Here is a 24,639-nt window from a genome sequence, read left to right as displayed (position 1 = left end):
ATACCCATGAGCTACTAGTAGTGCACTTCATATGGTAACTTGCGTTACTTAAAACGGGAAACACTTGAAGTATCAGTTAGCTTCCTGTATTTCTTAGTAACAAGATCTGGTATCTTCATGAGCCATAGTACATAGTTAGTTGAAACCAGTTTTTATCTAATTTCTTTGTATTGACAATAAGGAAGGAGGAAGAAAAATATTTTTAAAACATAAGCAATAAAATAATTTTTGGTCCAACACCACCACTGATCTGCAAAGTGCTGTGTGTGTTTCTGTTCCTGAACAGGTTTGCGTTGAAATTTAATCTGAATGTATAGTTTATTGAATTAATGGGATAAAAAATTTACCTTTCTTAACATGTGTAAAGCAAAATTGTTTTTCTCTACTCTTAAGAGTAATATCATTTTTTGCTTGGAAATTTTAAGCCTAGTTGTAATACTTCTCTTACTTTTCTGTCACTTTTATTGCTTTATGGAATATCCATTGCTAGCCTTTATATGAGATAGGACTTTTATAGCCAGTATATTTATGGCTCTTATAAGCAGCTCCAATAAACATTTCCAATAACACTAATGAAGTAAAATCAAACCTACAAACTATATTAACATGTTAGATCTACCTGTTACATTTTGTCATCTCAGTTTGCATCTGCTAGGAAGGCTTAGCTCAGCTAAGTGTTCTGTTCCATTATCCCAAAAATATTTATTTCTTTTTTTGTTAGCTTTTCTTCCACATCATGCAATGTAAAAGATGTATTGCGTGGACCTTCATATTTCATTTTTTTCTGCTCCAAGTGCTAATGATTGTACCAACAGTGCTTCACAAGAAACAGCTGATTCCTCATCAGTCAGAGTGCAAGCCAGTGAAGCTTTGGACAGCTTATTAAGTCTCTTCAGTAATAGGTGTCTCCTGATACTGGCAAAAGTTTATTGCCTCAGTTTTGTATCATCCTTCTTTACATCTTAGAAATGTGCTGAAAACCAGTCTCTAGTTTCTCCTTGACTTGAATGCTATGCAAGAGGTATCACAGTCTTCCCGAAACATCTTTGTTTTAGTGTATTTTCAAAATAATGCATCAATGTTACTGTTTCTTTTAGTACAGAATTTTCAAAAAATAAAAGTTTCAGTCACAATATAAAAAGCAGGATGCTGGTGGGATCACCAGGTGAAGGTCAGTGGTAACATGCTTGTACATGGCCAATATACAGTCATTGTCTCACATCATAAATCCAGGCAGCAGAGTTGTTCTTCTTTGACTGTCATTAAACAGTTTAATCTCTAGATGTGCTGTTTGCATGTAATTAACATTACAAAAGTATGAATGCAAGCATTATTTCCAAAGGAAATTTCAGTGGAGATTTTAGTAGTGCATATATGAATGAGAAGATTGAAATAAATATAAGTTACAAACACCAGATGCACAAAGACTTGATTAAAAGAAAATTGTCTACATGAGCAGCTTTATTTATTGTTAATGTAACAATAGCAGTATATTCTGTAGATTTCAAATCCACAACTGGACTCAAAGTCTATGTTAATTTAAAATTTAAACTAATGTTAAAACAATTGGTAAGATGTTCGGATAATAGGAAAATTCCTCCCTGCAAAGGGTTGTCCAGCTCTGGAACAAGCTTCCCAGGGCAGTAGCGGGGGGATTTAGAAGATATGTAGAAGTGGCACTTAGGGACATGATTTAGTGGTGGGCTTGGTAGTGCTTGTGCATTGGTTGGACTCAATGATATTAGAGTTCTTTCCCAACCTAAACAATTCTGTGATTCTATGTCTTGAGTAACTTTATCTAATGTACACTAAGAGACAGGATTTTTGGCAGAAATCGTAAAATCTACAAGTTATCACGGACTACATGAACAATAAATTTAAGTAACCATTTCATTTCCAGCAGTCCGATCAGTCGTCTTAGTGACCCTGCTTCTCTCAGCTGTGACTCCTTATCCCAAAATATGGAGAAATTTGAATTTACCAGAGCCTCAGGTTGTGTGGTCAGACAAAAAAACCTGTCTTTTGAAAGGGAAGTTTTCTGGCAGAAGAAAGCCATGATTCAGTTAGCAATACAGTTGTAACTGGCTTGTGCATCAGCTTTGGATTGAACCTGAACTAGAGGAAAGATGGAAATAGGCATGTAGCTGAGGCCTTCAATAGCTCGCTAGTGTCATTAATTCGTGATCTTTGGGAAGCTGAAAGTACAGACAGTAACAGGAAATTGCAGAGCAGATACAGCATCTCATGAAAGCTATTGTTTTCATGCATTGCATCTGTCTGGGTTCTCTGAAAGCCTGTAAAGTTAAGAGTTTTGCTGTCATGAGCGGCAGAGAATAAGAAGGAAGTCCTGTGCTATCGAGATCTTCTCAACTGGAAGAAATCCGTTCTCCCTGGAAATGAGAGTCCCTTTCCCCTTGCCCCTGGCAGTGATGTAAGGTGCTATAGAATAACCTCCATGTCTTAGTCACAACCAGTCTGGCTACTGCAAAAATTAACTTTGTCCTGGCAGGAACCACGATATATAATACCAACATTTTACTTAGAGATTTCCTGTTAGTTGAGTTGGTTAGTTAAAGGAGTGTTTCAATTTAAGCTGTTATTTTTTTTTCAATGGTATCTCATTTCTAGGTTAAAAGTACTGACTGGTCCAGAGGCACTTGGTATATACTTCAAGGATTAGTGGAAGAGGACTTACTTCATGATGTAGTCACGGAACTTGCTGCAGGCCAAAAGTACCATACACCTCCTGTGCAACTTCTTCATTCTCTTCTAGAATATGTCCTATTGGTGAGAGATGAAGACTAAAGTATTACTAAAAATAAAAGCAATAAAAGGAAGTATTATTATCTTTGCTTCTGACATTGTATTTAGTAGTTTTTAGTAATGCATTCACCCTTCTCTTTGTGTTCATCAGTGTGCTTGTGGAAAAAAAAAGGATTTAAAAAAGGGTTTTTCAGATCAGTATTTATTTGCAAGCCAAATGAATGTAGCACTCTAAATATTGTGAAGGACTTGGCCACAAATGTTTTTTGTTAATTTTAGAAACAGCACTATGCTAGCATGCCATGGATAGCAAGATCAATTGAGAAGAAGGTTTGCTCTAAACAGTAGTGCATTCAACTGGAATATCACACTAGAGCAAGTTCTCCTTTTTTTCTTCCTTTTTTTTTTAAGCTATGAGTTTTTCTCCTTGGAGTTGTGCATGTTTACTTCAGTGATTTAAGTTTTGTCACTTGGGATTGTAAAGATTAAAGAAAATAAATAAATGCTTAGTGTTTGTAGATCTTTGGCTGGTCTGAAGCCAATAGTATTTTCTCATTTTATTACAGGGAAATGCCAGTGCAATGTTTTTTGCCAAACTCTGTCATGTGTTGTACCTTGTTCTTCAACATGAACCTCCCTGGAAGTCCCAGTCTATGTTAAAGTATTATTTGGATCTTCTTCAGTGTCCTATCTGTAAGAAAGGCACATGGTCATTGATAGAGATGCTTGTAAGGTAAGATGGGTTAATGAGGTGCTGAATGCAATAATTATGTTACTCCAAACTCTGGGACAGCAGAGGAGAGTTTGCATTCTATTGCATCAAAGTCCTGTTTTCAATAGAACAAGTTACCTGTACATGAAAGTCTAGAATTTTTACAGATTTGGACATTTCACTTTATATTTCAAAACATGTCAGCTCACAGGTAAATGGAATTTTTTGACAGAAAAATAAGTATATTTTCTTAGCCTTACTCCTTTTTAAAAAATTATTTCTTATGCTCGTCACAGATTATAGTAATCCGTGTACTCGTGCTGTTGTTGTGTGTATATGTATAGATAAACAAACACACATATATCTGCAGTTACAAGGCTTATCTTGCCAAACATGAGTTTTCTGTTGTATTTTGATTTTAATCATAACAATCTTTTTGAGGAAGTCTGATTATAGCTTATCTAAATACACAAGACCTTATATAGGAACTCTTTGAGTAGTTAGTCTCTGCTTTATCTTGAGAACTCATTTTTTGTAATTTGCATCAACAGAGATTAATTCTTCTCTTCATTTGGAAAAGAAACTACACCTCTTCTTATTGCTGTCATAAAACCTTAAGTAACATTTAAATACTTGGATACAACTGTGATTACAGATATGTGAATGTGTATGATTGTAAGCATGTCTTGAAGGGCATGAAAGAGAATTTGTCTTTTAGATTAAGTATTTTGTCTTTTAGTACTTCCGGCAGAATGTGAATACTGAGAAGTTGTATACCTGGTTCTAATACTCAGAATTCTAGCCAAAAAGTGTGTTTGCATGTTACTTCAGAATTAGCTCCATCATGTTTGATAATCTATAGTCCTGTCAAATAGTATGTGTGAACTGTTATCTGAACTAAATTTTGTGGGGTGTTACAATGTTTATAAAATATTACAAAATTATCTTGTATTTAAAGGATTTTCAAGAAGTTCTGTTTAATATAGTAATTGTACAATATCTTAAGCAGAGACGGAAAAATGAAATAAAAATTATTTCGTTTACACTATAATACAAAATCTTAATCTGGAACAAAAGCTCAGTCACAAACGTTGATTTTTTAAAAAAGATTTAAAACCAGAAAATTAGGCTTTAAGATGTTGACTATTGCTGGGGAGCAAGCTATTTCCTTGTCAAAACAGACAAAATTCAAAGCTGACTTTTTTGCTGATAGATTATCTATTATTTCTGTCATACAAATGGATTTTTCATTTTTATTTTTCAGGTCTTGCCTTTATTGCAAAACAATTTGTCATACAGTCCCAGTTTCTCTCCCAGGGAGAGAAGATGAACTGAGGATAGTTCATAAAACATTATTGAAGTTTTTCTTTGATTTAGTAAAAGGCGAAGTAGAGTTTCTGACAAAAAGGTGGGGTTTATAGAATAATACATGCATTTCTCTGTTTACAGTAGCCTGTATCCTGATTTTTGTATATCCCTGATAAGATACTGCTCTACAGAGATGGCAGTTTGGCAATTCCATTTATATTTCTCCGTTCTTAGTTTGTTTATTGTTAATTTATAGGTTTTTTCCTAATGATTGGTTTTCCCAAACTGTTATTTCACTGTATTACAAGTTTCAATAAGCATTTAATTTTGCTCATGAAGTGATATTTTTAGATTTGCAGTACTTCACTATTCATTCTTTAAGGTGGACAAGCAGCATTTTGAACATACTGATTTATATGTTGGGGGGTTTCTTTTGATTCAAATAACTGTTATCTCCCTATTATCTTAGGGAGACAATTTCCTTGGTTTATGAAGTATGAAAGAAGTCTTGGGTTTGCTTTGCCTTTATATAGTAAAGGTGGCCTTTACTTTATGTAAATAGTAGCACAGTATTAAAATTCCCCAGGTCTAACAGTAATAGTCATCATTATTGTACTTACTCTTCATCAGAAATTGTGTCTGATCTTTCCATATTTAAAAATTGCCAAATCTGTGTGTATTTTGAATGAAGACAAGGTTCCTGTCTGGTAACTTTAATAATCAAAGTGGCATAAAGCTGTAGGTTTTTTCACTTTTTTTTACAGTTTGGTTGAAGGAATGAATTCACAGCATCAACAAGTCTTGCCACAGACAGTTCTTCAGAAGACATTCTTGCTTGAAAGCGGAACCGCAGTGCTTTTTACCAAACACATAAATATTCTAGCAGATTGGGTCATACTTTCCCATAGAGAATTGAACAGAAGAAATGATGTGAGTGTGAATTTTATACTTTAAAATAATGAAGACTGACATATTTTTTTAAAGGTGTCCCTTTGTTCACTCTTTTGTGAGGAATTATATCTAAGTATCACAGCTGCTTGTTATAGCTGCCTTTTGTTGTGAAGCATGCTGGTTTTTGCTCCACTAAAGGAAATGAATTGATCCATAAGATTCTTATATAGATATGTAGAGAAGAAACGAGTCATGAGTAGCTTGTTGGCTACATTCAGATGTTCACATGCCCTTACCAGCAGGTATTACTGTAGTTATTAGGGACACCAGCTTAACACATTCTCTCAAACAATATGGTGTAGCAAAAGAAGTGATTATCTTATTTTACAGTGATAGGATTCAGGAAATGTTTGAAAGAGAAACCTAACAAAACTAATACTTTTTTTGTTGTTTGCTGTAGATATGCATTATTTTACTGTAATAAAATGCCCTGGTTTTCTTTCCAAGTCTTTTAGTTTCATTATCTTTCCTAGGATTTTCCATAAAAATTGAATTGAAGGCAACTTAATTGCTATTCTGTGACCTGCTGACCAGCAGGACATTGACCTGAAAGATACTAAGTGTCCTCTATACCACCTATTTCTTTTCTGAAGCAAGAGGCCTTGTAAAACATCTTTGACTTCTAGATTCTCTTAAAATAAAAACCTAACTGCTGTCTCTGCATTCTCTTTCAAATTATTGTGAAAGCACAGAATAAATAGGTACTCCATTCACTTTTTCCATACAGTAACAGAACAATAGAAAATCAAGTGTTTCAGGGGGAAAAAAGCACTTTCAATACAATACCTAGTAGTTATTCATTATGCTATGAAAGCAAAAGGATTAAACATAATGAGAGGTTCACTCATCTTACCTAGCCAGACCTCCTACCTTTTTTGAGGGCTATCAAAGCAAGACATTGTGAAACAGTGCTGCTTTTTATCCTTGGTCAAGATATTTAAAAAGTGCCTAAAATTAGGCTTCTATACCCATATTTATATTTAAGCAACCGATCTTTTCAAAGGTACTAAGCAGCAAGCAGCCTTACATGCAGTTGGTGTCAGTAGCCTTTCTGTTTCTTTGGAAAATGACACTGCTTTCATATTTTTCCTGATGTTGAATCCGCAGTTTAAGTGTAGGTACCATTTAGTTTTTTTCTGCTGTGCCTTCTTTTGACAAGTTCCAGCACTGTAAGCCATGCCTTTCTCATAAACCTTCCTTTGCATAGGCAGAATAATCACTTTTGTCCAACTGTACTACATATATGAAAAATAAACTTAACCTCCCCACACAAAGTAAACCACAGAGATCTGCCTCTTGTTTAGATTCTCTTTGCTTTATACACATTTATATCAGAACTGTTGTTTCAGCACAAACCTTAGATTCCTGTTGCTTTCTCACTTTGGTCTTACACGCTGTAGTGTAAAATATCCTACAGATAGGAATTCTAGCCTTAAAAAGCAGCCTGTTGCCTCAAAATATCTGTAGTGTTTTATGTTATTTCTAACAGCTTTCTTCTTCATATTTATCTATTGTAGTTTCTTTCCCATTGCATTTTTGGCAAAAATAAACTCTAAACTAAAATACCATATTTTTACAATCCAACTCGTTCATTCCTTCATTCACTCTCAATCTTTTTATACTAAAACTTTATGTTTTTCCATATTTTCAGAGACATTCAAAAATTCCATTACACAGTTTAAAAGGTCATTCAGAAAATCAAAAGAGCAAAACCTCCCTAGCTGTGCAGACAAATCTGAGTTTCCTTCCTTTTTCTGTCATTTTAGAGATACGTAAATAAATACACAGTATTTCCATGTCATTAAACATAGCATATAGGGTGCAAAATTGTCTTTCCTGTCTTCAGTTTGAGGGTGTGAGTAGTCATTGTTACCATTTTTGTTTTTTAAAAGCTGTTTGCTTAAGAGGTAACACCTTGACAAGAAACATGAAGGGCCATTCAGAAACCTAAATGAAAGAAATTATTTTGGGTGTTGTTACTGTCTGAATGTGGTTTGTAGCACATTGTAAAGGGGTGACCATATTTCCCAGTGCACCTGAGTGTGTTAGCTTGTGGGAAGAAACAAACATGCCATTTGTGATATAACAAACTTCTGTACAGTTCTTCAGTGAAAATATCTGTAAGTGGAAACAAATGAATAATATAACTAAATTATTTCTTGGGACATATATAATATTTTTAACGGTTAAAAGTGGGCTGTTGTTAATATTTTTAGCTTTTTAGAATCAGATTTTGTCTCTTTGTGATTCAAAGAGATTGCAACAAATGAGCGCTACAGTGCAGGGAAAATCTCTGTGTATGTTTCTTCTCTTCTAGTGCTGAGTTGCAAAATTATGTTTTATGTATGTGTATAAACACGCCATGTAGAAAGAGCAGTTCAAAAAAAGAGAAAAACAAAGCATGAAGTTGAGTGCATTTGTTTGCTGGAGTTAGATAGAATTTGCTGTCTCTTAGAAGTAGAAGAATAAAAATAGTGACAGGAAATTGGATGTCCTCACTGATCACTGGGTTAATCTGTTGAGACAACTTGGTAGAATAAAATTGATACACTATTTTTGTAGTTTAAAATGCACTGCCAAAGAACATAGAAGATTTCCTGTTACTTGAGCTCTTCAAATCAATTTTGAATATAATTCTAAAACAAATTAATATTTATTATTTATTGTATTATTTAAACAGGTTTGATGCAGGAACTCCTGGTCAAAGTTCCTTGAATCAAATTTCTTAATTCAGTTTTAGAATTTGCCAGGGAATGTGTATGTTGCTTATAACACTTCTAGGAGCATTGAGCTATTGCATGGCTTTTCACAATGTCACAGATGGTATCAGAAATGCTTTTCATCCCTGAAAATACTGGTGGGGATTTTTAAAAAAAAGCTGTCTTACATAGCCTGACAAAGAGGTGACAAAGGCATTCATTCAGGTTTTTAGTTGCGTAGTATAAATTTGTGTGCTGTAGAACCAAATGTCTTTCTGGTCTGTCACTTGCAGTAGCTTTTTTGGAAGTATGATTTAGGCATTTGTGGAGTACTACATTTACAGCACATTAAAAAAGAACTCTAAAGAGAAGTTCTAAAATAACTCAGTAATTCAAAGTTTAAAAGTTTACATTAATTTTCCTATAAGAATTTTTATGTGTACTAAAACACACTGTGAAACTTCTGCCGCCGTAGCACTGTATTTGACTTGACAAAGCACTAAATGGAACAGCAATGTAGAAATTGCATTTGCTAAACTAACAGATATCAGTTGTAGTGATGTGACCTTTGTATGCTAACACAGTCAATAGCTTCTTCCCACTTGCATGCTTTTCTTAGTGAGATAGCTTTGATTCTCAACAATTAGAACAAGGAAGAGAATTTCGAATAGAGGTTTCATTGTGTCTTACTTAATTAGCTGTACATGGTGTAGTGGGTGGATCCCGCTGGCAGGTAAGTCCCCACCCTGCAGTGGGTTGACGGGGAGAATCAAAGACAGAAATTTAAAAATGTATGACATTACATAAAGACAGTTCAATAAGTGAAACAAATATGCACCCACAAGCAAAGCAAAATAAGGATTCCATTCAGTGCTTCCCAATCAGCAGGCAGATGTTCAGCCACTTGCTGGAAAGCAGGGCTTCATAAAACATAGCAGTTACTCGGCAAGGCAAACACCATCACTTCAGACATCCTCCCTTCCTCCTTTACGCAACTTTTATTGCTGAGCACAATGTTTAGAAGGCCTTTGGTCATTTGGGTCATCCGTCTTGGCTGAGGCCCCTCCCAGCTTCTTCTTGTAGGAGCAGAGTGGGGGAAAAAGAGGTCTTGGCACTGTCATACATGGTAGCAAATTCCAAGTTTAATGGAAATGCTTGGGGTTTTTTCCTTTTTAATACTGTATGTGTTTTTATTACTGTGTTTGTATTGTTTTGTAGTTGAAATTGAAAATATTTTTTAAATGTTAACATTTAAGTATTTTTAGAACATGTGATCCTTTCAGGAAGTTAGATCAATTTTCCTCTCTGTCATTTGTAGCATCGAATCATTTATTTAAAATGTTGAGGAGAAGTTCTTGGTTTATCCTACCATTCTTTTACCAAAATGTCAACCAAGCCTGCAGTAGTTGTCAGTATCTGGTTTGTCTTGTCAGCATGCAGAGATACTTGGCTGGGCAAACATAGATGCAACTAGAGTACCAGCTACATTTAATATGCACTATATATCTGACTATGAAAAAATATTAATACTCGCAGTATTAAAAGTCATTATTTCGGTCTGCTGCTTCAATGTCTGCTTTCACTCCCACCGTTTTTCTTGAAAGTATTTCATAAAGGAATTAATTAAGCTTGTGATTTAGAAACAAGAAAGAGAATGTAAATATTTGTGCTTTACATCTGTATCTACCTCAGATTACATCTATATGTCCTTGATCCTGTCTCTTAACTTTTGTTAAAATTGTGCTTATTTGCTGTGTTTGTGAAATTTATTTCCGGAAAAGAACCATTGGTAAAATTAAATTATTCACCCACTATTTTGCTTTGGGGTCCAGTGATAAGAGGTATGCATACTTAAGGGAAATTTAAATGCATTTCAGATATTTTAAATTGTTCTTCAGTTTCTGTTCCTGAATCCTCAGAAGATAGGGAATGTAATGTACCTTTTTAAATATTTAAACTTTAGTTGAAAAATTATACTTGCAGGTTCTTGACATGCCATATCTATGTTCTCAAGGGTTTTTTAATTATGAGATTTCACAGTTCATCTATAATAAAGTATTATGACATAATAAAGGAAGAGGCAAACCAAATCAAGTAGAGCTTAAGAGAGTAAGAGGAAGTAGGCCTGGAGGCAATCTTGGAGATGACATGCGTAACAGATTTTGTCTGGCTAGTTCTTAAAAATCTTCATTGATGGAGATTATGCTTCCACTCCACACCGTGTTTATTTGTAGTTGTGTTTGTTCCTTTTCTTTTGAGTGACAAGTAACTGTTAACTGTAGGGACAGTATTTGTGTAGGTTTTTGACAAATTACTTTATAATGTTTTTATTATCAAACTCATCTATGTCACAGTCTCTGTTGTTCATACGTATGTCTGTTTGATTTACTGACATTCAAACTGGTTTTGGTGCTTTTCAGGTCCTAGGGAATCCTAGTAAATTATTTTAAACCATCCTTGAGCATATTTTGTTCTCAAAGGCATATCAGACAAACCATTGATGGTGGTGTGTACACATTCAGCTCGGTTTGTCTCTTACCCAAAATTGTCCGGTTTCAAGTACTCCTTGTCTTTCACAAGATGCCATGTATCAGCTGGTGCTCTAGTGTAACAGTATTGATTCTCTGGTAGAGCCCTAGGTCAAATGAATTTCATGTATTCCTACTGTGGTGCCTCTGTTCTTCCAAGTTGCACTTTCAGAACATCTGGTTGTACATGTGGTCAGAGGAGTAATTTTATAAAGTATTTCTATATGGCTCAGACAGGTATTCTGTAGACAGATCCGACTTTGCAGGATAACTCAGACACTAGAAACACTGCTTTACCTGACCAGTATTGATTAAGTTTTCACATGGCTGAATAAATGCATTCATCTGTCTCATGGTGGTGTCTGGATAGCATGCTAAATTCCTGTGTATTGTCTCGATGCCTCCTGAAGAAAATACACTTCAGCCTGCTTTATTTGCACATGACCATTTTCACAGGATCTCTGAGTAAGATGAGTTGGAAGGGGCCCATAAGGATCTTTTGTGTGGGTGTGTGCCTGTTCAGAAAATGGTGAGGCTAATATTCGAAAGTATGGTTTTTTTCTAAATTTGCAGCTGCTCTTCTCTTTGGAATTTTTGGTAGCTGGAGAAAGTCTCCTTTTGCAAAGTGACTGCTAAAGTTTTTTCTGTGCAGGAAACTAACACTTTGCATCCTTTTTCCTTTTGGCACAGACATACATAGTCACAAAAAGAGCTTTAATTTCATGATGAAATCTTCAGAAAAAGGCAATCCTAATAGAGCAGGGAGAAAAAGATCCCTCTAATTGCCAAATTAAACACAAGGTTTACTGGAATAAGTGCAGTACTTGCAAGCTCATGGTTAAACCTAATTTAAAAAGAAATCACATTACAATTGTTCTTGTAAGCTTTGATACCATTTTTTGTATAGTTTTAGATGATGTTTTCATAGAACCTGTTTTTCTCCAGTGCCAAATCTGAATTGATATGACATCAGTGACAGTAATTTTGTTGATCTGGCTGCAACAGTTAGCTTTTGAGCAGAAGAAGAAAGGCCGATGAAGGAGTAACATGGCAGCAGAGTGGGCTTTCATCTAAAGAAGTTCTCTATGTTATTTCTGGTACATGATCAGTGTGAATTTGTTGTATAACACAGATCTATAGAGACCCATGTTTTTTTCCATTTAGGCTTTCAGAAGTGAAGTTGCTGGTCTAATAAATGCAATTCTTGGAACTGTAGTGGAATATTGGATCATCTCAGGTTTGCTTATGGACAGAAATATGTTTCATCAAGTACCTGATGATTTGGCACACTACCTTGCCATTTCATGTGATGGTGAGTGTTTGCAAGGCTTCTCAAGAGTCTTCTAATCTGATACACTAAGTCCTAATTAAAATCCTTGGTTTAGTTTCAAGTTATTTTTTAACTCCTGTTGCAACTGTGCAGTGCATGGTGTGTACATATGCAGGAAACCATTTTATTTGTGTGTGTCTGTCAGTGTCAAGCAAAGATCAAATAGAACAGGTTTTCTTATTAAAATCCCTCTAAATAAATGTCTAAATAAGTGTTGATGTGAAAGCAAGACCACACAGTCTGACGAAGAAAAAACATCTTTGGAACTCTCTTGTCAGTTTAGGAAAAGCTTTAAGCATATCATAATAAACCTTAAATTCAGACAAGCAATCGGAGACACCTTACTCAAGTCAGGCAAATTTTATCACTCCAGAAAATCAATAGATTGCTAAAGACAATTCTAAAGCCTAAATCTATTTTAGGCTGTAAGCCTAAAAACTACACTGAACTCTGTGACTCCTACAACTTCAAATGAAACATTTCAATGTCTCCTCCCAAATCCTTAGACTTAATGGAGGGAATGGGATGAAATTCCATTGAGTCCCGTGAATTACTGTAGTTCCTCATTAAATATACTGGGTAAACAGAAATGTCATGACTCAAATAACCATTATCATTTAACATGGAATGTCAGTTGAGGTATCTGTACTTTTAGCAACAACGAGTTGAGGAGCTTGAAAGACAAAAGAAATTATCTCAAGAAAAGTATTGAATTCTTTTTATTTAATTTTCAAGATTAATTCCCACCAAAGCTTCCCCTGACCCCTTTTCCTGCTGCCATTTAAGAAATAAGGATATCTTAGTTTCACTCATCATTTTCTGTCGTAACAGGTATATGTAGGCTTCATTTAAAGTGTATCTGCCTTCTACCTGAGCACTCAAGAACTATCATGAAAAGAAATTAAAATATTTGTCTCTCGACAATTAGTTCCACTCCAGTCTTATAGAAAGCAAATTATGAGAACTTTTATAGGCTGACTTAGATCTCAGAAGGCCAGATCAGTTTGAACTTTATGGCGTTTAAATCAGTGGAGCTTTTAGTATGTACCTGTCCAACAGATTTTCTGGCTGTCATATAATAGGGAGAATCTTGGATATATATTTCTGTAAGGCTTCCTTACTTTCCTGTATACAAAAATGGAAAACAAGAACAGCATTCAATCTGTTTATAGAGATTATTTGACCTGTGTCATTTGGTACAATCCGCAGCACTTGAAGCAAAATCGTTGTGAGTTTTTCTAAATTTGGTTATACTTACAGTAGCAAACATTTGTATTCTCAGACTTGGGTTTCTGTTTTGATTGAGTCTACAGATCAGTTAATTTATGAGCACTTCTTAGCAAAACAGAAGATTCCCTCAATACAGTAAAGACTTCCTTCCTTATTGCAGATGTTGCTTTCCAACTGTTTCAGTTGTTATTTTGACAAAAATATTTTGTTAGAATCAAAATACAAATTCTTACCACCATAAGAAAAAATCAGTCTTTCTGTATTCTTTTCCAAAACAGAGGTAGGTCAGACATACGCCTGATATATATTGATATATGTATAGATACGTAATTTCCTCTGCTGCTGGGGGGGGGTGGGGGGGAAGGGTTTGAACAGTATAAGCTATTTGGTACAGCTGAATGGGGTTGCAATTTGCTTATGGTCACTTTTCATGTAGAACTAGTAGGTTTCCCTGCATTACTTGCAGATTGCTTGTTTGTGTGTTGTAAGTCTTACATGAATTTGTGTCACTTAGAGATTTAAAAGGTCACTTGCAGAACTTCACAAATAAATAATTTTATTCTCAAAATGAAGGTGTAACTTTTATAACATTGTATTAAGAGCATTTTAAAAAGTTTCACACAAAAAGTGATGCTTTGTCTTTTAAAATACGTTGAACATTCTCTTGGTATCTGATCATCTTACCAGATGATGGTTAAAATGTTTTGTAATGTGAATGTTTTTAGTAATTCTTACGGAGAATAAGCTTCTGAAGCTGCAGTAGGGGAAAAAAAGCCTGGAAGAGCTATGTTCTAGATAACTAGGTATGTAAATTTCTGTATTTTTATTTTAAGGCTTACTTTATTTTTTCCAATTGCTTTTATCCAGATTTTTCTGTATGTGAATTAAAAATGTTTATTTGTGCCATACCATCTCCCTGGCTTCAAATGTTTGTTGCAGAAGCAATTTTCAAACAAATGTGTTTACAGAGGGATATTACTGTTTCTACAGAACCTCTTTCTCTTCAGAAAATAGTAAGTAACTCTTCTACTCCTTAATAACCTAATCACACTTCAGTATTTTACAAGTAATTGGATTCATTAAAGTCTTGAAATACATCTTTTCTCTGTGGTCTAAGGTCATGCTTGTTGCCTGCATTGTCTTTCCATGTGTTCCACTGCATTTAAATTTCTCTTTGCCTGAGATCTGGGTCCAGAACAATAGTAAGATTTTTCTTGCCAGAGAATTCGTCGCACCTGGTTAATCTGTTTACATGCAGTTAACATGAAAGTGAAACAATGCAACAACACTGAAGGCAATGAAAGCTTTTGAAAATAATCCCTGATGTAATGATTGCAGTGTTACATTTGTACTTAAAGACAATGCCAAATACAGTGTGATTTTTCTTGGCTACTTTTTCCTTCAGGGTTTTTGAAGAGATGGGTCCAGGCATTTGTTACATAGATTTTATGATTTTGAACCACAGTGTATTCCTGTGAATTTCTCCTCTTAGAAACTTTCTCCTACTTAAAAACCTTTGCCTGCCTTCAAATCACAATTTGTGATAGTTCATGAGAAAAAACATGATAAAAGCTGCAAAAGAAATTCTCAAAGCCATGACTGTTGGCAGGATGCAGGCAAATCAGGGCAATCACATGGTAATGTCATGCCCTAATTTAGAGTCTCATTTCAGTTATCTTAATACTAATGACTAAACAGAATATGGAACCCATAGCTGTTTGTCTATTTTCTCCTATTCTACAGGTAAAATCACAGAAAAACAGATTTGTACCTTTATACATTTCCCGTACATAAGTTTTCATGAATTTTACAGGAATTTATTGTGAACAGAGGTCATTGTTTGTTAATACAGCACATTTAAACAGAGCTTGAACAAAAGACTGTCAATTTTTAACATAAACCGACTGCAGAGCTAATATTTGATGTATATTGCCACATATAGAGCAGAATCACTACTTTTAGTATTGCCATGACTACTAAGCACTCTCTGCAACTACTTATAAATTTTTATGGTGCTTGAAACAAGTCTATGTGCTTTTTGTAGTTTTCCTTAGTACAACTGAGTCTCCTTTCTCATTCCATACAATAAAAATAAACTATCATCCAGTTTTGCCAGTTCTTCTCATACAGCATCTTATCAGCTAGGCTTTTCTCTGAGTTCAACAACTGACCTACTACTTCTTGATGGTAAATGTGCAGTGAAGGTGCAAATAAGGTGTCCCTCACCTACTGCACTTTGCCTGAAAAATCTACAGTGAATTGCTAAATAGTCAAAGCCTTCCTTAATACCTTTCTTCAAATATAATTGTCGTGTATTTGGTGAATCCCCTCACTGGCCTTTTTCCTATGCTTTTGCCAAACTGCAGAAACTTAGATGACTTTTTAAAATAAGCAGTGTAAGTGGGTTTGAAGCTCTATGTTACTGTAAAGAAGCTAACATCTGCAATAGCCAAGGCTGTCCTAATAATGAGAGAGCACCTAAGGCATAACTGGCTTGCTGCCTTTGCAATGCTCAAAGACTTAATCCAACCCCTCATCTTAGAAGAGATGAAGGAGTGGAGTATTCCTTTACCAAATTTCTCCCTGGATTGGGAGCAGGAAGTTTGTAAATACTTTGATTTAATACATGAAAGTCAATTAACTGTACTCAAGTCTTATATCCAGCTAAAGTGATCCAGATTTTCTCAGCTGCCAGAAACCTGAGAGGGGCCTAGAATTTCCCATTTTCTGTCTCAGACACAAGCCACTCATGGAGGCTAGTGTGAAGAGTGAATTGCAAAAACATCAGAAAGGAATGCAAAAGACAACTTGAAGCAATCTATATGTACATTCAGGGATCGGTCTTTTTAAAACTTAGATACAGCAAGCTGTGGGTCATTGATGACTGCTTTGCAGCAAGTACAAAGAAAACAAAAGAAAATTTCTTCATTTAAAAAATGTTACTTTTGCAACAGGTCTGTTCCTATTCACCTGCTTTGCGAGAGATAGGGATGCGTGAGACAAAGATACACAAAGCAAAGAAAAAGAAAATAGGGCAACAGCCATGCCCTGAGTCTCAAAGGACATTACAGATGCTAAATGGCGATAAGCAGAACCAAGTCAAAGTGCTGCCTGATCTACCGTAAGTAATACCTATAACATCACCAGTTTTATTCTGCTTTGGGGGACAGCTTCTGACCTGACACATTTCTTGAACTTTATGTGACCTGTTTTGTTGTCTACAAATTACTTCAACTGACAGAAAGCTCCATTGTAAGCCTGTAACACCTCTGGGCTGGGGTTTCCCGTTTCCTCTTTGATCGTCAGTTTCAGTGTATATGCAGACTGATGTAGCTATATTTGTCCAATATTAAATTTATAGGGTATATACAGAAGTTCACTGTTCATAGAATTACCTTTAAAACAAGTTTTAAAGTGGGCAGTCATATTTGATTTCTGTTTTAAATACAGTCACAATTAAATGACGTAGAAATTATGGAATTAAGACATTTCAGAAATGATGCTGAAATGGATAAATCTAAGTATTCTTTATGTACACATTTAAAACCATTAAATACATATATATTAAAATATGAAATAGTGATTTTAAATGTGTCTGCTCTCTTTTCAGTGACTTAATCTTTAATAAACCTAGAGCAAAAACAGAAGTTCAGACTGCACACACCAAAGAGAGTTATCTTTCGGCTGAAGAAGTATACAAGAGAAATATCAAAGGTATTCTATATATCTAATTTATGTTAAGAAGTTTAAAATGGTTAGAATTGATAGTTTTAGTTTTAAAAACTTTTCCTGATGACTGCTGAACTAAAACAATGGCCTATGCCCAAGAATTATTTTCTTATGGTTCACGTTTCTCTTTTCCAATGTCTATTTAAAAGGAGGAATTTGAATATATGGTAAAATAAAGTTGCCTTCTTCATTACCTTCCTCCTCCCATATATTAAATACAGTGTACAGTTTGCGTGAGCTCATTCCAGTCTTGCCTGCCTTACTTTGCTAATCCACCTCAACCTGTGCTTGGTAGGATCAACGTCTTCTGATTTGCAAGTATAATTCAGTCTTCATCTCTCTGAGTCCTAGACATTTTGTGAACAAAGACTGAGGAGTATGCTATGTTACATAGCTGTTTTAAGCATATGGACTGTTTTCTTCCAGGCATTCAGCCCAGACTATGAAAGGCATTTGGCTTTTGTCTTAACTATACTGGAACTCACGTACCTAAGGAATAAAACAGCACTACAGTAATTCATTCAGTTCCCATTTATTACACAAGTTAAATAAATTGTACTTTGCATAGACTTGCTTTACTACAGAATTACTTGCTGAAACTACTTTTTCATCTTCATCATCAGAAATTTACCTACAACTATATTAATATGACACCCAGGAGAAGGCTCAGGAAAAAACTGGCAAAAGCAAGCTGGAATTGTTAAAAAAATTAAAATCAGAATTGTATCACAAACACTGAAGGACAAGAGAAGACATCACCCCCTTTAAGGGTTTAGAAGAGCTTCAGTAACAGAGTCAGACCATACATTTTTTAAATTGATTCCCTTTCTCTTTTTTGCTTTTGCAAATAAAATTGATGTGAATTATTACATCTGATTTCTACAAAGAAAAGTGAGCTGAAAGATAGAGGGGGGGAAAAAACAACAAGCAAAACAATGCTTTTTTTTCAATTCTCCCCTGCCAAAATTATAAGTAGTGTCTTCTGTTGAAAGAATGGGTATGGAGCTGGCAGATGTACATGGTAAAGGTATTAATATAACAAAATGTTCCATGTAAATTTTATTACAAAAGCTAAGAGATCTAGCCTGAGATATTTTGAATTTTAAAATGTTTGGTTCATCATCCTTCACCTGGCTTCAGGATTTTCCTCTGGCTCTTGTTCAAACCTGATTAATTAATAAAAAGAAAACAGCATTTAGAACATGTCTGAAGTTTTTATTACGAGAAACTAGTGGTGTCTTTACATATAAGCAGCAGCTCTCAGTTGCTTGGTGTTTAATTTTTCACGCTTATTTCAGCTTTACATGGTACTAAGGCTTGGGATTTTTTTTTTTTTCCAGAGACTACTACTATTATTATTATTGCTTTATTTTTATTTTTATTATTTCTCTCTTTCTCCCCTCCTTCGCTACTGTAGCCAAGTCAGACAGCCTATTGAGAAACAGCAAACCATCTGTTAATGGATTTGAAGTTTTGATTTATACTTGAGTGTGTAGAGGCACTCGTGCTTAGCCAGAAACATTCATTTGAGTTAAGCTATAAATGCTGTGTAAAAAGAACCATACATTTTAATGTAGGTTCATGAATAAATTTAAGGGAGGGCAACTGCACTCTAAAGTTTTATTGCTTCAAAACCCAGTATTTTTTGGTGTTTTGTGATCACTTGGTGCTTTTATAGTGTGATTGAAGCTTTAAGCCTTCAACTAGAGGGGAGATAATTCCTGTGTTAAACCATTTGCAGTACAATTTCATTGCTGGATCTCTGGTGGAACAGAAGCTCTGTGGGGTTTTTTTTCTTAAAAGATGTTTAAACAGGATAAAGGAAAATCTTACTCATTATTGAGTTTTCTGGTACATAGCCAGGTTTCCTAGTTCCAGGCACTTTGATTATTTTCTTTAGTTGCTATCTTGCCTAGTCTAGTGTAATCTATTAATTTTTCATGGTAGGAGAGACAGCCCTGCATAAAGCTTGCAGAAATAACAAAGTGGAGAGATTGATTCAGCTTCTCTCTTTCCCAGGAATAGACATTAATGTTAAAGGTAAGTTATTCATTTTCTCAACAAAACTAAGAAATTAAGACACATAAATAACTATATTAGTACCTGTTTGGTAACAAGTTTGTTTTTATACAATCTTAAACTGTATTTTTTAAACAATGCAAAATAAGGACTTTGCAGCAAACATTAAGGTAAGATAAATTCATAACTGATGTGTATTTTAACATCACAATTTCTACTGGTTTTTAAAAATGCTATTTTTTTTTCAGATGTTTTTCAATAGAATTTCTTGTTTTGAAATCACAAGCTGCCATTCTAACTGTAGCGAAAACTAAAAAAGTAAAGTGTTTTCCTGTCTAATGAATGACATTATTAACATTTCAGTACTACTTCTGCTGTTTTAAAACTTCCCTTGATTTATAATTCAGATTATGCTGGCTGGACGCCTTTGCATGAAGCCTGTAACCATGGCAGCACAGTGTGTGTCCGTGAAATTCTGCAGCGTTGTCCAGAGGTAGACCTGCTCAGTCAAGTGGACGGGGTGACTCCTTTGCATGATGCACTGTCAAATGGACATGTAGAAATTGGCAAGCTGCTACTTCAGCATGGGGGTGAGTGCATTTATGCTAAACTGGTATAGGGAAATTATCCACTGTTCTGAATCCATACGAATTTCTCAGTGTTTTTCTTGGTAGTTTCTTAAAATGCAAAGTTATTATGAAATACTTACTTTCAAACATTTTTAAGCCAAGCTGGTTTGGTTACAATAAAAATAATACTGTTTTCACACTTATCTTGATCAGCTGAATATGAAATTAACCAGGATTTCCACATGTTTTTCCAATATGGTGATGTTTTTATCCTGCATTTTACACCATATGCATTGCAACTCTGTTCTCCATTAATGAAAGTAAAGATTACCTAGTCACCAATCAAGGCTAATGACTTTCTATTGTTTTGATCTATTTTTACCACAACACAAAAATAGATTAGTTAAATCTCTATATATTCATGTATTTCAATATAAATTTGTTCAGCATTTACGAAAATTAATGTGATGGTCTCTGAAGAACACAATTAGCTTGGTAATTAGTTTAAGAAAGGAATCCATATTGTAATCATGATAACTGCTGTTTAGGGATAATACTGGGAGGGATACCTTAGTTTCTAAAAAAAGTACTTTGCCCCTTAGGCAGGCACACAATAAATGTTTTAAACAATATTTTTGTTCAAAGACAGGGTATTTGTATCCTGTTTTGAAGTATGTACTGTATCAGTATATCTAATTTAGCATGTTTTAAAAAACGCCTTGAACATCTGCAAAGAATGGTCTTGGATAGCAACTCTCCCTTCTTTTAATTAATTTACTAAACTGAATGTTTGCAATATCTGTACCATTGCCCTACTGTGTCAGTGTAAACTGTGCTTTATATGCCGAGTCCAGATTTTTTCAATAAAAATTATTCTGTTTAGTCATGAGGCAGAAGAGTGTATTTAGACAGCCTGCTAATCAAGGTAGAGAAACAAAATTTTAATACATTCTTGGCATATGACCCTCTGTATTTACAGTGTTCTCCTGCCCCCTAAAGGCTATGTCTGTGTCTGTTGTGCAAGCACCAGATCCTAATCAATACATTCCTTCTGCAGTTCTACCTCTGTGTTTACTGAGTCTCAGTTCTGTGGCTCCCAGGTGTTTTATCTCTCTACTGAACCATGTATCTAAGATGCCGAGCCAATACCTGGGCTCAGTTCTATCAGTCGAAGTGATGCAATAGCCAATATTATAGTAAGCCCAGCTCCTCAACTGGAAATGGCATTGCACTGACAGATGTGCATTTTTGCTAGGCTGTTGTGAAGAATAGGTAGTGGATGATCTTGTTATCATAAGGGAAGAACTCTACTTGCACTTGCATTCATCAAGTTTTTCTGGCAAGTATAAAGCTGCGTGTATCTTTATCTTTGCCTTTGTCACACTCTGAGTTATAGCCTGTCAAGTAACTGACAAGCCCATGGTAGAAAGCATGTTACCTATTCAGTATGAATTTACTTAGCTCAATAGTTTAGAACACATCTCTCTAAAAACATATTCTGCTTTCTGTCTCTAAAAGCCTTTAGCTTGCAGAAGTTAATGATACTAAATAATCAGTAATAATATTACAGCTTTAATCAGAGCAAAGTTAAAATATCTATTATGGGTATGTAATGTGGGAGTTTACCTTTTGTCATTAAAATATATTTCTGAAGAAGTATTCAAGTTAAAATGGCATCATTACTTTAGCATAGTAAACAAATTTATGTAAGAAGATTACTGATATGTTTGTATTTGAAAAACACCTGTAGTGTCTTAACAGCCTTCATTTTTTCTTACTGATGCAGCCTTTCTTAAACTTACCAAAAGATGTGTAAGCTTAGGTCCATGGTACTAATAAACAGGAAGTACCAAAAGAATTTATTTGTTCAGACAAGTTCCGAACAAATAAACATGTCCCATTTACTTACTTTAAATCTATTTATTAGAGTAATTATGTTTTGCATTTCAGAAGTCTGTTAAGATCAAATTTTGAAACTCAGTTGTTAAGGAATACTTGGATTACTACCCTAGTAGTTTACCTTGCTGCACAGCATAAGGCAAGATTGGCCACACCATCCAGAAAAGTAAAATAAAAACCATTCTAGTAACATGCCTTTAATTTGAAGTCATTGTCAGCCAATAAGCTGGTCTGTAAAGTACTTAATAGAATTAAGAATACTCTTAATAGAAGAGTAATAACATTACATTTTTGCATATTCTATGTAAGTTAAGACAATATTGTAAATGGTTACAAAGGATCTCTCTACATGTTCTAGATTGTACTGCAAATATGTAACTCATCAGTTACATTAACATAACTTTGTACATACATACATAACTGGCTTCTGGCAATAAACAACCCAAAATCTTGTTCAGCTGCCAAATCAAATGTGCTGTTGTTACTAACATTTATGTTTTCCCTGAAGGGCCAGTCCTTCTAGAGCAGAGGAACTCCCATGAGAAATTGCCACTGGATTATGTTGAATCAGTCGCAGTAAAGGAAGAACTTTTGAGTCTTGTTCAACCAGGAGAGAGCTTCTATGAATGCAGAAAACAAGATTTTTGCAGTCAGAAGAGAGAACTGTGTTTGATTTTATTTAATAAGATGCTGCTGAATTTTTGTTCAGTTTATAATCTGTCTTCACCCTTGACTTTAACTCTCAGAGAGGTAGCTTGTTCAAATGTACTTCCAGTAATGGCTTGTGATAGCTCTAAGATGAAAAATAAATTTTCTGAAGATTGGTTGGTAGATGTGTATTTTAGAGAGGTAGAGACTTTCCAAAAGCTACCACAATTTCTTCAAGAAGTATCTGCAAACATGTTTTTCTTCCCTGGTGAACAGACAAAGGCCTTATTAGCAGCTCTGGAAACTATGGTAGAAGCATATCAGCTCTTAAATCTTTTTAGCAGTTAAATTCCAAACAAGCCACATTGGCTGAATCTTGACTGTTAACCCTTGATACTGGCCTAACTTTTTTTCCAGCAACCAAAGAAGTACAAATTTCATACCCCTGCAAAAGCCCCACATGTTGGTATCTCCCACTTTGTTAATATTTTCCTCTAGCAGAGCCTGGAAGTCAGATACACTGATCCCGCACGTTTTTTTGGCAAAAATTTTCCAGTACCAGTGCTTTCTCTTTGCCTGACAGATCTGGATGTGTATGATCTTAGTACGGTGCTATATAATTTACACTCAGTTAAACTTTGTATTTTCTGTCTTCGAAGTATTTTTTTTTTTCCTGCCTTGTGCCATATTTCTCTTTGGTTTTCAGAGGTAGTGACCCTAAACTTAAACCGAGCAGTTGATTATTTTATTCCTTGAGAAAGGCTTGTGTCTACATATTTTGATATCATTTAATGAAGCTAGTGTTATAAATATGTCATGAAATAAAAACATATAGAAAAGCAAATTCCTTCTATCCATTTTCGTCTTATTTATCCTTAGCAAAATTAAATTATATTATGTAAATTAATTGCGTATTGTAGAATTAAAAAGAGAAGGCATTATATATTTACAGAATCAATATACTAATATTTCCCATGTCTTTGTTTGATAGAAATGGTCACACAAAGACACGTGGAAAATATTGTTCCTCATCAGCACTGTGTTGCTTGTAGTCTTGGTTATTTGTGCAGTGACCAACTGGAGGAGAGTGGCTCAGACACTTGGGTGATTTGCAGAACTCCAGTGGATACCACTTGCTGCTTCCCAAGTCAGTGGATGCTTTGAAGAGCTGAATTCACCCTCAGCAAAACTTAAGGCTGTCCTTGGCTCTGCTCCAACTCATGTTGGCTTGCAGTGATTTGATAAAACCATTATACTGGCATGTAATGATCTGGTAACACTCCTGGGGCTACCTCAAAGGAAGATGCAGGTGGAAGCAGTGGCACAAATCTAGTTATGCTGGCAGGGGAATTTACAAAGGATCGGATGAGAATTTAAGTATATACTGGACATCATATTCTAACACTAAGTATGGATATCCTTAAAAATTATGCCCCACTTAATATGAAACTTTTGTCTCATTTCAGAGTACATGCAAACTACACATGGTAAATCCTCTAAACTAATCCTTTAACCTAACAATTTAGGATTGTGTGCTACATATTCTATCAGACAGACCTTTAAATTAATTAAGAAAAAGAGAAATTCCCATGCTGTTCTTTAAAAGGTATTGAAGGCAAGACAGCTGAATTACCTAATTGTGCTTCGGGGTTTGGGGCTGTATAAGAGTTACGTGTTTTGGGGAGCCCTTATTGCTCATTTATACAGAAGTATCTACAATTCTTGCCCTGCATCTTTGTAGAGATCCAAATTAATTCCATAGTAGGATCTGGAGAAGAGACACTCAAATGGAAGTTTATGCCTTTCCTTTCCAAGTGAAGAGAAGTGCTGCTTTAGAATGAGGATTGTCTGGTCTATTTATTTTTTTCTAATAGATTCAGTAATAGATGATTTAACTTAGCCTTCAAAAGGTAGGTATGAATTAGCAACACTCCCAATTCCAGTTCTTCTGTAATAGCCATTTATAATATTAAAAAAGAAAAAAAAATAGAAGAAAGGGTGTGGAGAAAGAGCCGCTTCTGTAATTGATGTTGCTTGACTAGAGGGATTAAGTTCCATTCATGCATCTGGCATGCAGCACACTACAATTTCCATTTAGCCTTTCTGCAGCTGAGATATATGATCTTATAGCAACCCACAGAACATGCTCAAACCAAGCTGACTTTGAAACCGGACCTTTATTACAAATGTTCCATGCTTATTAATGGCCAATTACTATTTTTATACATGAAGGCAGAACAACCTGCTCTAATAG

General features: G+C 34.9%; 1 protein-coding gene across 4 annotated transcripts in view; it reads left to right on the top strand.

The window, feature by feature from the left end:
• The window catches only part of SLF1 (SMC5-SMC6 complex localization factor 1), a 34,358-nt gene extending 11,285 nt beyond the window's left edge, over positions 1 to 23,073 (top strand). For all 4 annotated transcript variants that reach the window (XM_082301266.1, XM_082301268.1, XM_082301265.1 and 1 more), the window contains 11 exons: positions 2,629 to 2,787; positions 3,330 to 3,496; positions 4,740 to 4,883; positions 5,548 to 5,713; positions 12,126 to 12,273; positions 14,389 to 14,534; positions 16,476 to 16,642; positions 17,132 to 17,235; positions 19,198 to 19,290; positions 19,677 to 19,859; positions 22,246 to 23,073. In XM_082301266.1, the coding sequence (XP_082157392.1) occupies positions 2,629 to 2,787; positions 3,330 to 3,496; positions 4,740 to 4,883; positions 5,548 to 5,713; positions 12,126 to 12,273; positions 14,389 to 14,534; positions 16,476 to 16,642; positions 17,132 to 17,235; positions 19,198 to 19,290; positions 19,677 to 19,859; positions 22,246 to 22,733 (1,965 nt within the window). In that variant the 3' untranslated portion in view covers positions 22,734 to 23,073. The remainder of the gene's footprint in view (positions 1 to 2,628; positions 2,788 to 3,329; positions 3,497 to 4,739; positions 4,884 to 5,547; positions 5,714 to 12,125; positions 12,274 to 14,388; positions 14,535 to 16,475; positions 16,643 to 17,131; positions 17,236 to 19,197; positions 19,291 to 19,676; positions 19,860 to 22,245) is intronic.
• The last annotated feature ends 1,566 nt before the right edge of the window (positions 23,074 to 24,639 follow it).

This window comes from Coloeus monedula (assembly GCF_965178545.1).
Source record: "Coloeus monedula genome assembly, chromosome: Z".
Taxonomy (NCBI): Eukaryota; Metazoa; Chordata; class Aves; order Passeriformes; family Corvidae; genus Coloeus; species Coloeus monedula.
This window is presented reverse-complemented; position numbering and strand designations above follow the sequence as displayed.